This window comes from Prionailurus viverrinus, chromosome C1, assembly GCF_022837055.1.
Source record: "Prionailurus viverrinus isolate Anna chromosome C1, UM_Priviv_1.0, whole genome shotgun sequence".
Lineage (NCBI taxonomy): Eukaryota > Metazoa > Chordata > Mammalia > Carnivora > Felidae > Prionailurus > Prionailurus viverrinus.
Genome location: NC_062568.1, coordinates 24,972,223 through 24,984,900, shown reverse-complemented (window position 1 = coordinate 24,984,900; position 12,678 = coordinate 24,972,223). Strand labels below are relative to the sequence as shown.

Sequence of the window (12,678 nt, the reverse complement as noted above, 5' to 3'; positions counted from 1 at the left end):
GAAAATGAAGAGAGAAGGGGCTTCTGACTAAATCAAATAGAAATGCAACTTCTGGTTGCATTTCAAGGTTAGATACCACGTTAAACTCACTTAGGCTTTAACTGATCTATAGCTACTACGAATATTAATCGTTGTTGGTCTAACCATAAAGAACCATGAATACATCTCCCTGGAGTTCTTGATAAAATACATTAAAATAATTACTCTACTTAAATAACAAAGGGGGGGAATATGTGTGCCCTGGATTTGCAGCTTCTATGTATATCCAGGCAAAGGAAATTATACCCAAAACAAGGCTACTTCACAGCAAGATTTATTAATACATCCAAAAGAAAGAAAGAAAAATCATTTTGTCACACTATATACAGATAATACATACAGTGTTTTATACACATATTACATCAGTTTTTACACAAGAAAAATATACATAAAAATGTAAACTTTTGTATACAAAAACCCTTAAACAAATTAAACAAGGACCAGATAACAAAAGGAGACCAATCCATTATTATTTCATCAAATTTTTAAAACAGTAATACAGTACATTCATTGAGATATATATGGAAAATGTGAGCCATCTCTTCATGTTTAAAGGGAAATTACAAACCAAAAGCCCATCGCCTCCCAAAATGTGGTTCCCACCCCCACCCCCCCCCCCCCCCAGCAATACCATACTCAATGCCATAGATATGCTTTTCCGTTAGAACTGGGCAGCAGGGGGATGGGGGTGGGGGGGTGGGGCTCTTACCCAAACCTGCCAACCTCCTCATCTTGCTCCTATAGTCTGTGCAGAAACGAGTGGCCCCTTAGCTTTTGTGCATATAACTAAGCTTCTAGCCACTATTCATGCAAATAGAGAGAAGATTCTCAGTTTGTAAGTTCCCTTTAAGCAGGTTTTTTTTTTTTTTTTTTTTGTAAATAGTTTTAATGTATGGCCTGTTAAACATACTTGTGTGCCAAGGTGAATGAGAACACTGAAAAAGAAGGGCTTTGAGAACCGCTAGTCCTTGCTACCGTGCAGTTACTTGGTAAGAAGAGATTTTACAACTGTGCAACCTGTCACTTACTGGATTCAAAGATGTTACCACCTCACCTCTGATTTCCCACTGCAACTTGGTTTCAATTCACACCTCAGGACTCCAGTTAGTACCATTCAATTGCCAAGAGGCTTTCTGTTAAAGGCTGCTTCTGATATCAAGTTCCAGCTAAACTATTCCATGAAATCCCTCAAACCCCAACCTCTCTGTTTTAGTGTTCAGGGGAACTCTCAATCCACTGTTTTTTGTTTTTGCGTTTTTTGTTAACGTCTTACAATGGAGGATTGTCCATCTATGTTTATGTTCCTCTCTCTGTGAGGTCTTGAAATGCAATCTGCTGCCAACTCATCACAAAATAAAATATTCCACGTTTTTTTCCTTAATAGTCTGTCATTCGGCGTGTCAAATTGATATACTAATGAAAACACCTGAAGTTGTGGGGAATAAGAAATCTATGGCAAGTGCATGCAGACTTGGAGCTCTTTTAAAAAGAAAAAAAAAAATGTCTGGGAAGACCTTTTAAGTAAATAAATGCAAAACATGCTCAAGACAGCTTCAGGAGCGCTGCCTTCCCTCAAAGTTGAATTTTGAACAAGGCAGAATAACAATTAGGTGATATAATTCCCTGCAGCTAGAGAGTAGTTAACTTCCCCCCCCCAGGCAAAATGATCTCAGTGATCATTACTTATTAATGAAAGGAAGAGGCAGACTGGCGAATTAAGTTGGTCCAGAAGATGGTGGATGACATACACTAATGGAAATGTTAGGATTGCTTTATAACTGAAATAAACAGGCTGGTTTGTGGTACATCTCCATTTGAGAGAGAGGAAAAATGCACAAGGTTCCTCAAGTGAATCTCCAGCGCTCTCTCTCTTTCTCCTATGGGACAGATGGCATTTTAAAAAATGACAGTCTCCCTTTCAGTTAAAAAAAAAAAAAAAAAGTAACAATAAAAAGGAAAAGGAAGATAAATAAATAATGTGTGGATGTCTTTAGATGAGACTTTTAAATGCTCTTTTAAATAATTTTCGATAATGTATTTTAAATCATTACATACAACTGCCACTGCAGTGACAATATTCCAGTAGGGGCAGCATTTTGCTAAATGTAAAAGATTGCCATTTAAAACTCATACATATACATGTGTATATACAGTATATCAACACTATTTATATACATATATATCTGGAAAGCAACATTTCATTGCCTTTGAATATCTATATATCCACTCCCACAATATATGAGACATACTGTGTGAGTATATACGAAAGTATATGTACACATGCTCCAACATGTATATATACACTTTTGTCTGTGTGTGCATAAGAGCTTTAAAGGCACAATATATAGGGATGCAAGTGTTGTAGAGAGCTGCAGCAAAGTTAAAACAGAATGTCAGCAACGTGAAAAAAAGTCAAGAGGAAATACAGCAAAACTCATTATGTAAGAATTCATTAAAGCAGTTTCATCATGAGCAAAAGGAGTTAGAGAATTCAAGAGGCATATGCGTGACGTTGTACGCTTTCCATGAAAAATGAAAATGGCAAATTTGTGGCTAAAACACAAAGTAAACCAAATTTTTAAGTGACAAATTGATGACGGTAAATGAGAAAATAAACTTAACACTGTTATCAATTAATAAAATCGTAATTATGTTCTTTGCCAATGTGAGTAAAATGTCCCAAAATTATCTAGGTAAAACTTTCAAATGCGTTTTGTTTGACTGTTGGTTTGCTCGTTTTTGAGACGAAGACGAATGCCCAATCCTCAAAACTACTCTAGAAACTATTACCAAAACTTAACATCTTCTGGAAAATTTAAGAGCGTAAGATCTTTAAAAGAAACTGAGGAGTTAATGAAATATGCTTAAGCCAAATGCTTCTGGCTAGAAAGGCCATAATAAGGGGGGGGAGGGGGGAGTACCAAATGAAGTGTGATGAGAGACTGATTTAGAAGGCAGTGAAACTCTACAGCCATACCACCCTGAATGCGCCCGATCTCGTCTGATCTCAGAAGCTAAGCAGGGTTGGGCCTGGTTAGTTAGTACTTGGATAGGAGAAGGCATGAAGGTGAAGAATAGTGGAACTGGAAAGTAAGAATAGTTCTAGCAGGAATTCACTTATAATAACCATGAACAAGACTATCATCCAAAGGACTTCCATCTTAGGATGCGCTGATAATGTACTCTAGACTGTCACCTCCTCTTGCTTACAGAATAACCCAGAGTTTTCCAGGGACGGATAATCTTGCTTCACAAAGGCTGTTTATCTATTACACACACACATTTAGGGAAATATATGTATATAGCTTTATCTATACACACACATATACATACGTGTATATATAGATTTATACAAATGTATAAATAAACATAATACTTTTCAATCTTTCCATTAACAAGGCAAGTTCACATTCAGCAAAGTGCCACCACATCCCATATACACATCTCTGTACAGATATACACAAAAGGGTCTATTTTCACCCTTCAATCAGGGGGAATTTATTCTAGCAAATCCCATTAACCAGTAACTGAAGGGAGGAGTGGCACCGAAACCAACCCCCTTCTTTCATTTGCATGCATATGTACAAGAAATATGCAGATTTTTTTTTTTTAAATCCATAAAGCAAGAGTGAATGAAACTGGGAGATGCAGAAATACAACTATAAAAGGAATGACATGTAAAGCTCTCCTAGGTCTTGACTATACCTAAGATGAATGAGGCTTCAAAGAGAACTACAAATTCAGGTGTAGTATCAGGAGTTGTTTTGACATATTTCAAAGTACATGATTTTTTTTTTAATATTAAATATAAATGTGATTGGAGCACTTAATAACAACTCTGGTTTGGGCTATCTGAGACCATCAGATACTCCAGTAATTAATGTATGGCAAAATGACAAAACTCAAACTATAGGAATGTATCTTTTTTAAATTCCCTATGAATCAGGTAAAAGTCAAGGGTAGCATAATTTTTCCTGTAACCAAAATACGGGGGCCGGGGGCACACTCACTTCATAAGTAAGAGCACAAATGAGTAAAAAAAAAAATTTTTTTTGATTTTTGGAGATAACTAAAATCATCCCAGCTTTGAAATATGCATGGTGAAATGATCCCACCAACTCTTTCAACAAAGCAGTCCCTTCAAAAAATGGCATTCTTTAAAAAGAGCCTATACTTTCCTTAACTTTACCAAGAAAAGATGTTCAAGATTTTCTAACTCAGAATATGAAGAGATCTATTATTAACATAAAGAAAGGTTCAACGGATCTGGTCCCATCACCCCAGTAGATAAACACAGCTCACGTCTGGGTTTGCATCTCTCTCTCTCTCTCTCTCTCTCTCTTTCTCTCTCTAATTTTTATGCTCAAAGGTGAGAGGCTGGTCTTAGAACCTGCTGTTTCTCACGTCGTTTTAAAAACATAGCGTAATATATAAGTTAATCAAAAGTTAAAAGAAAATGCACATGATATCAGAGATAGCCTTTTAACATAAGATAGCATAATGAAGAATTTGGTGTATTTATACTACGGAGACAAAGAGAAAATAACTCTGATAGCCCCCTCTAAATAGTCATATTTCTACAATACATTCTGTTACCTTCCTCTATTTTCACCTAAGCACACATTCACCTCTCCCACACACGTGCCCCCCCCATGTATATTTTTGCATGTGTGTAAAAACACAGACAGAGACATGCACACGAGTAATTTAATTCTATTTTTAAGTCACAGTGGGAATTCCTTAGTGAGGAGGGATAAAAAGTTCCTGAATAAGACACTGAGAACATCTAGACTTATTATTTTCTCTATTTTACTTCCCAACTTACAGAATAAACTGTAAATTAAAGAATAAATCCATAGGAAATAAAGGAGGTCTTAAAAACTTAAGTTTACAAATTCCAGCTACAGTAGTTGGGAGCTTTGCTTGATCTATGTATTTCTATTTACCCTGTAACTAAGCTTCTAGCCATCTGAAGTGTAAACCACAGATCAGTTACTAAAGAAACACGACGCCCAACAGTTCTATGAGCAGTAATAAATGGTCTAAAGGTGTTCTACGTTTTGAGGCCCCAGGATATCCTTTTATTTTATATATCTGCAAGGTAGCAAAGGATAGCTATACACCTTGACACGGCAGAGATCCAGTGTAAAAAGGTGCTTCACTAGTTTGTTTTGTCAAAAAAAAAAAAAAAAAAAAAAAAAAAAAAAAAAAAAAAAAAAAAGCTCATATATAATTTTTTAAGCTATTAAAACACATAGGCAACATAATTCATTACACTCAATACAGCTTTAGTATAAAACTTATAATTTATGAGGTGATGTTAATAGTATAAATTAATATACCTTTTCTCTTAAAATCTACAATAAGTATTCTGAAAGCTCATCGGGGAAGGAAATTTTTAAATAAAACTTTTAAAGCTGTGCGTGGTGGGAAAGGACTGTTTGCTGAAGCGGAGGAGAGCCTGAAGGAGAAAAGGAAGAGTCCTACGCAAGACACGGCGGGCTATGAAACCAAATGTTTTCTCTTTCTTGCGCTCTCTTCAATGGTGAGTCACCTTTAGTTTCTTTTAAAACTATTTTCTTATTTTAAAAACTGCCCTAATTTCCACAAGGAATCCCTGAGACATACTCAACACTGTACAGCGAAAAGAACGATCACTGTGCCGAGGAACTGATTCCAACCCTTCTGAGCAGATGAAGACAATGTTCCAAGCACCAGATTTCCTGTCACTTCCACGCTAATCTGCTGGAGCCCACTGGGCCCGAACCAGGCAGGGTGGAGTCCTTTCAGGGCAAATCAGTCTAGTCCCCGAGCAAAAGCAATGGTGTGGCGTCTAGCTGCACTGGAACCTTCCGCACTGCATACTGACATTTTTTCCAAGGGGAACTTTGGGTGCATCTAGAGCTTACTTCGGTGGTCCCCAGCTTGAACACACAAGTAAGAACAAACGAACAAGTGCAAGAGGCAGCTTCTAGTACTCTCGGGCCACGATCAGGACAGATCAGGCTGTACGTGTGCATACTTGAGAACTGGGGGCAGGCGGAGGCAGGCAGGCAGGAGGGAAGAGGGGAGGAAAGCTGGGCTGCCCTACAGAGCTTACCAAGAGTTAGAAAGCTTTTCTCTTGCAACATTCTTTTTCAGACTCAACTTTAGATCACCAAAAAACTCCGCCACTCAAAGTAGTCAGACATTCCCAAGACTTGGGAACCTAGTTTATGGTCAAGAAAGTCACACCAAATTTGCTCTCCGAAATGCCACGTGTCCTTTATTGGCTCTGTTGATCACAGTGCAGAGAGGGGAAAGCTGACAGAAATCAGAGGTGAAGGGAACGAGAATTTTTGCTATTGAGAAATGAGGCTAAGTCGGCCCCGCAATTTTTGCATTAATGACACTGGCTACCAGGAGACAGAATTATTCACTTGTGTTTTAGGTTTTCTTTCCTAACTCACTAGTCAGGGGGAAATGCTTAACAGATACCCAAATGTTCTTCACTGGTATTTTATGTCAAATTTTTTGAAAGATAGCATTTAAAATGTTACTTTAATCTACTAAACATGGATTCTTGTTCCCTCCAGGGTATGATATTGGAACGCTTATAAGGCTCAAGATATTAAGAAGTCATTAAACTGTTTTACCTTTCTATAGAATGCCAGTGAAGATTCCGTATTTTCAATGTATTGCGAGAGGGGGAAAAAAAAAAAATCGATGTTCTATCACATGTATACTTCTACCTCCCACCTCACCAAGAAATGTATTTCTCATCAGGAAAAAAAATCCTTGGAGTGATGTAGGTGTTAGTGATGGTTTAAAAGATACAGATGAAGACTGTTCAGTATGACTACATTTTCTTTTAAGGAATCCTTTAAACTGCCTCATTCAACTGCAGAGTTCTGCTGACCATTTAGAAGACCAATGGATCAGATTATTCCACATAAAACAGATTAAAAACACAACTTAGTAGAATGTTAAAAGGCTAAAAAGAAAGAGGTTGAAGAACCTGAAAACTAGCTACCTAAAAAAAAATTTTCCAAATGCAGTCGAAACTGATTAAATAATTAGTTTAGTGTTATCAATATCTTCATCTTTTTGCAATACCAGTCCACAACAACCTACTGAACTAACTCGGAGAAAGGGCGACCGCCTCAAACACTGCTGATGCAGCCCCAGAACCCCTCGCAAGGGGGCAGGAAGGACGACAAACGTAAGGGCGCAAGTTACAACGAACTGAATGAATGGAAGGGGGTGTGCTTGGTTGGCTCAGTCGGTAGAATATGCGACTTGTGTTCTCAGGGTTGTGAGTTCGAGCCCCATGTTGGGTGTGGAGCCTACTTAAAACACAAAAAACTGAATGGTATATTGGTCAACAGAAACAGAAATTCTTTCACCTAAGAAGAAAGCTTACAGATCGGGCACGTATCACAGACACCGTTTCCTTCCAAATCAAAGCACTGTCTTTGCCTCTGGGTTGCGATGGTGGCCTGAGAACGAGCTCTGATAAGGAATAGCTTTTAGTGTTAGTCACAGAAAGTGAGGAGGCTTAGCTCGCAGTTGAGACATTGGGCTTATCGAAGAAATAAATGGGCTTATTGAAGAAATAAATCTTATAAATAATTATTTGGCAAAGATAAAGTATTAGCTTTCTTTAGCCTGACACCACTCAAGACAGTAACTACAATCTTAAGGAAAAGAAAACAAAGAAACACATCTTCCAACTTTATCTCCATACCTACTATTTGCTTCTTATGAAATTAGAATCTTTTCCTGGAGGGACACTAGACACACCGCACTGCCTGCCAGCATGAAATTGCTCAGGAAGTCACTTATAAAGCAGTTCTATCTCACGTGGTAGGTTACTAGAGGGGAAAAAAAAAAAAAAATCCTTCACCATATAAGCTTTGTGACGATAATTACAAAATTTTTCCATTGCATAGTCTGTCATTTGGTGGGTTAAGTGTAATTGCTATTTACTATTGTGAATTGTTACTAGCTACATAACCTACGCAGATGTGCAAATTACTAAGCCATTTTTACAGAGAAAAAAACAATGTCTTAAGTACTTTAATTAAAATAATATTAACAATTATGTAGAGAGAGTAAAGGAGAGAAAACACATCTTTTCTTCGGATGCTATAGATCACAGCCAGTGAGTATCATTCGTTAGAATGGACTTCAGATTCTCAGAGCACAGAATGTATCCATTAACTGCAGCAACTCTGTAAATTAAATCACATTAACACAATCTAACTGGCCTTTATAAATGGTCCCAAAGAACTGCAGAAATAGAGTGACCCTTCTCTGCCACTATTTCTGATGAGTTTCACCCTAGAATAAAAAGCTAGCTTCCACCTAATTAGGACCTTACATACAATCTGTTTTTGATTCCAGTATTGCCTTATTATAGTATAGTGTAAGTGCTATTTAAAAGACACTAATTTTCCTGTTTCTGGAGGAAAAGACAATTCATTCCTTCCTCTACACATTAACAGCAAACCTACTACTGATAGACGAGAATTGCTCTGTATCAGCTAAAAGAAAAACGTAACAGGTGTCTCTGGGTTCACAGATGTTCTTCTGTCTTCCAAAAAGGGACTCGCAAGAAACCGCAAGGGCAAAGCAAATTGCAAGCTTGGATATTTGTTTTGCAGTAGATGAAATGAGAGGACAAATTTGTTTTTTGCTAATTCCTCAAACCTACACTGGTACTTTCTACGGGTGCCCTTTCTTCAGCTATCACTGTGGGCGTCTAAACAAAAATGAATTTACTCAAAAGTTTTTGGTGTGAAGCTGTAACTGGCAACATTCCTGATCATTTCGTGCCTCCTTATTAGAAAGCAGGAAAGGGCTTTTAAATGCACACAAAACAGAAAATTGCGAACAGTAAAATGTGCAACTTACTGCAAACTCAGTTTTGATAACTGAAGAATTTTAAGCAGCTACCACGAGGGACAAATAGCCAGAAAAGTTCAAACCGACTCCCCATGACTTTCCCTTTGCTGTCAAAGAAGGGGGCCGATAAGATAGTGTCCTGCTCTGGTACAACCTTGGATTAGTACACGATGGAGACTAGACCAAATTGCTGGGAATGGACAGTTATCCGGCGAGGGTTAGAATGGGAGGCGAAACGACTGGAGCGAACTAAATGACGCTTCTGAGCAGAGGTAACTACTCATCATCATTTCATTACAGTACATTAAAATAAAAAAGCTTACTAACATAGGTTCACAGGTGAGAAATATTCAAATTATCTGCTCTCACCGTTCGGAATAGAAATTTATGGTGATACCAAATATAATTTTGCTTTGTGACATAATTTATAATTTAGAAATTTCTCAATCTGCAAAAAAGGCAAAGCTATTAAAAAATAAATCTTCCAATCAATTATCATGATTAAAAAAAAACTAAATATATTACAAACATATTTTTGGCCCACAAAAAGAAACTTCAATAAATACAAAATAGGGCATATAATGATTTCATACAGTCATGGGACATTTCCCCTCCATAACCTCAGGCGCATGGCATCTGCATAATGCCTTCTGATCACCATCATTCCTTTAAAAAGCAGAGAAAGAAAAGCTTTCAAAAGAAGGGAACTGGTTAGAATTAGCATGGCATAAAGAGAATACATATAGGAAGTAGGAAAATACATCCAAATCTTTACCTATTGAAAAGGAATTCAGATCAAATATTCCCTGACCAATGAATTATTATATCACATCATTAATAGATATGTTCTCTCTACTCATCTTTTAAAATATATATATGTAAATTAGACTAGACTCAGGTATAAATAGCCAATGGTATCTCAGGGGATGGTGAAACTTCTCAGCAAAAGCAGAAGAGTACAGATGACTTTAAAATCTAGTTCCACCCTTGGAAAGGGGGCAGGGGAGAAGGCAGGTAAAAAGAAACCTCACATATTCATTTCCATAGTCACCAACTTACTAAACTACCCAATATAATTTTCAACCCTAAAATCTCGGTACTTTAAAAAAATTTCTGCAGCTTACATCTAAGTACTTAAATTGTTTTAAAAGTACCAACAGGGTAGGTAAAATTTAGGTCTAATTTCCATACTCTGCTTTGAAAGAAACTTTAAAATGTGTATCCTTCAGATATTACACGTCACTTCACAACTGGCACATTGATTCTACAAGTGTCTTCAACATTTTACAACTCTTACCAAAGAATCACTACTGTAAACATGAAAAATTCAAAAGTAAAAGATGGACCAAGGAGTTCGGAGACTCCATCTTTCCAAACGTATCTGACCTAGCCTGCTTTTCACATCAAAATATGGTCTTTAATTACATCTCGTGAATGTATTCCATGAGAGAGGATGGAGAAACAAACACCTGTCTGAAAAGGCAAAATAACCACCAGACCTCAGAATCTCAGCAACCCTGCAGTCACTCCATGCTTTTTGTGACATCCCCACGGCCCTGACATGAATTCAGCTTCTCGTGTTCTCGGATAACTTAGCGGAAGAGGGTTGTACAATTCACGTCACCAGACCACCACCCTCTCTATTTGGGAAACTTCGTTAATTCGGTGGGAAAGGATGACCAACCTTATTAGGGTTGTGAGACGTGGGAAAGGAGAAGTAAGAGCCTTATTATAGTCGTTAGGAAAGAAAAAAAAAAAACAGAAAGAAAGAAAGAAAGAAAAAGAACAACCATGGGACAGCTGCTTCCTGCCCTGCACAAAAACACACACATGGGTGCACACATACACACAGGCGGTCAAAAGACTAATAATGTTTTTCTTTTTAACTGAACATGATCACAATTAGGAATGGAATCCTGGCCTCGTGCGTGTTTAGCAGTTGGTGCTAAGTCAGAGCCTTGATCTGTCCCTACACACCATTTGCTGTCTCTTACACAGGAACTCGATGAACAGGACCATTCTATCTAGAACCACCTCTGTAAAGACCTGGTAATAGAATGGAAAGCATTGATCTGAATACTAGGAAATAGTAAAGGGCACTGGTAATCTGAGGTATCTTCCACTTCTAGGACTTGCTGCTAAAAATCAATTCTATCCAGTCACTGTGCTGAGCCACTAAGGAGACCACTGGGGTAAGAGTGAACCCGCCGGGAGGGAATGAGCACCAGTGCAAAGGAGCACATGTGAACACTGAAGCGAGGTCCACTGCAGGGTTACTTGTTTAACTGGAAAAAGGAGTTCCCCTCTAGTCCCCATCTGTTATTTTTAAAATCTTCTTTAGGAAAAGGGCAAAGGGATGATCAACAGGAAACAAAGATAGAAAACACCAGGTTCCCCACCTGCCTGCAAACACACAGACACGCTCAGTTAGGGGAGGTAAAGGGAGAAGATGCATTATTGGTACTTGTAGCTGTGGCACCTGTTACCGTGAAGCCTGTAGGAGGGGCTATAGAGCTGTGGCTGGGCTGCAGGTCCTTAGGAATGCCACTGTGAGAACTCAGCTGGTGGCCGAAGGCTGCGCTGAACTGAGGGAGTTGCTGCTTGGGAGAGGTGGAGGCCATGAGTTCAGCAGAAGGCCCCATGCCACTGAAGCTGGTCTGCGGTAACCCCGGAAGCACGCTGGAGCTGCTGGGGGTCACGGTGGCGAAGGCAGGCTGTGTGGTCTCTGAGTTCGAAGTGGTGGGTGGCGTGGATAGGGAAGTGGAAAGAAGATGTCCATCTGCGCCAAGAAGGTTGCTAAATGGAGAGGGATCTCCAAGGTTGACAGGGAGATTGCCCCAGTGAGTTCTGGGGTTCACGACTCCTCCAAGTGGCACCTCGAGTTGGGTTGGGAGCAAGTGCTGCGCCATGATGGGCATCTCTGCTGAAAAGGTAGCTGCCATATTATCACCAGAGTAAGATGTTGTGTGGGGAGAGGTGATATGGTCACTGTAGGGAGACGGCACGTGCTCACTATCATAATGGCTTCCATGGGGCGAGGAGTGTGAATGATCACTGCTGTATTGCTGTCGTGAGGTGATTAGGTCATCTGCCTTGCTCAGCAGCTGGGCAGGATGTGGCCTCTGGGAGGCATGGCTGCCATCATGTAGTCCATGAAACTGTCCTGGGAAGGCTCTCTCCCCAAGTGCACTCTGGCTGATCAGAGTGGCAGAAGTAAGGCCGACGTTGGCTGGGGCAGAGAACTGCCCTTGGATCTGCCCTGCCAGGGGTGTAGGTGGGTTAGACAAGGTAGCAGAACGGAGCAGGTTCTCATCCAGCTCTAGACTAGAAAAATTATCATGTACTATGCGCCCATTCAGTAGCTCCCCTAGGTCTGTGTTTACTTCTCGGCTCAAGGACTGAATTCCTGAAGCTCCAGTACCTGTGGAGAACACCCCTATTCCTCTCTCTGACAGCTCCTGGACTGGCACACCATCTGACTGGGTAAGTACCCCAATGGTACTCAGGCACTCAAGAGAAGTGACAGCCTGCAAGGCCCGCTCAAGTTCCTCGGCCTCTTCGGTAGTTGGAAGAAGGTCTCCGTTCTTTCCTGAGCAAAACAAAAGCCGTCAAGAGAATCAGCAGAGTCGTTACGTATGCCATACCACAAACATCCTCCATTGGAATTATCTGTAACAGTATCCTATTAAAGAGAGGCCCCACGGAAAAGGGAAGCTTCCAGGGACTAGACTGGAAAGAAAGAGTGAAAGAGTA

The 12,678-nt window shown here is 39.5% G+C and overlaps 1 protein-coding gene across 8 annotated transcripts in view; it reads right to left on the bottom strand.

Moving 5' to 3' along the window:
- Positions 1 to 879: 879 nt before the first annotated feature.
- INO80D (INO80 complex subunit D) overlaps positions 880 to 12,678 on the bottom strand; it is a 72,840-nt gene continuing 61,041 nt past the window's right edge. For 6 of the 8 annotated variants that reach the window (XM_047870614.1, XM_047870611.1, XM_047870617.1 and 3 more), the window contains one exon: positions 880 to 12,514. In XM_047870614.1, coding sequence (XP_047726570.1) covers positions 11,349 to 12,514 — 1,166 coding nt within the window. In that variant the 3' untranslated portion in view covers positions 880 to 11,348. The remainder of the gene's footprint in view (positions 12,515 to 12,678) is intronic. The other 2 variants (XR_007154732.1, XR_007154733.1) reach the window with 2 other exon arrangements.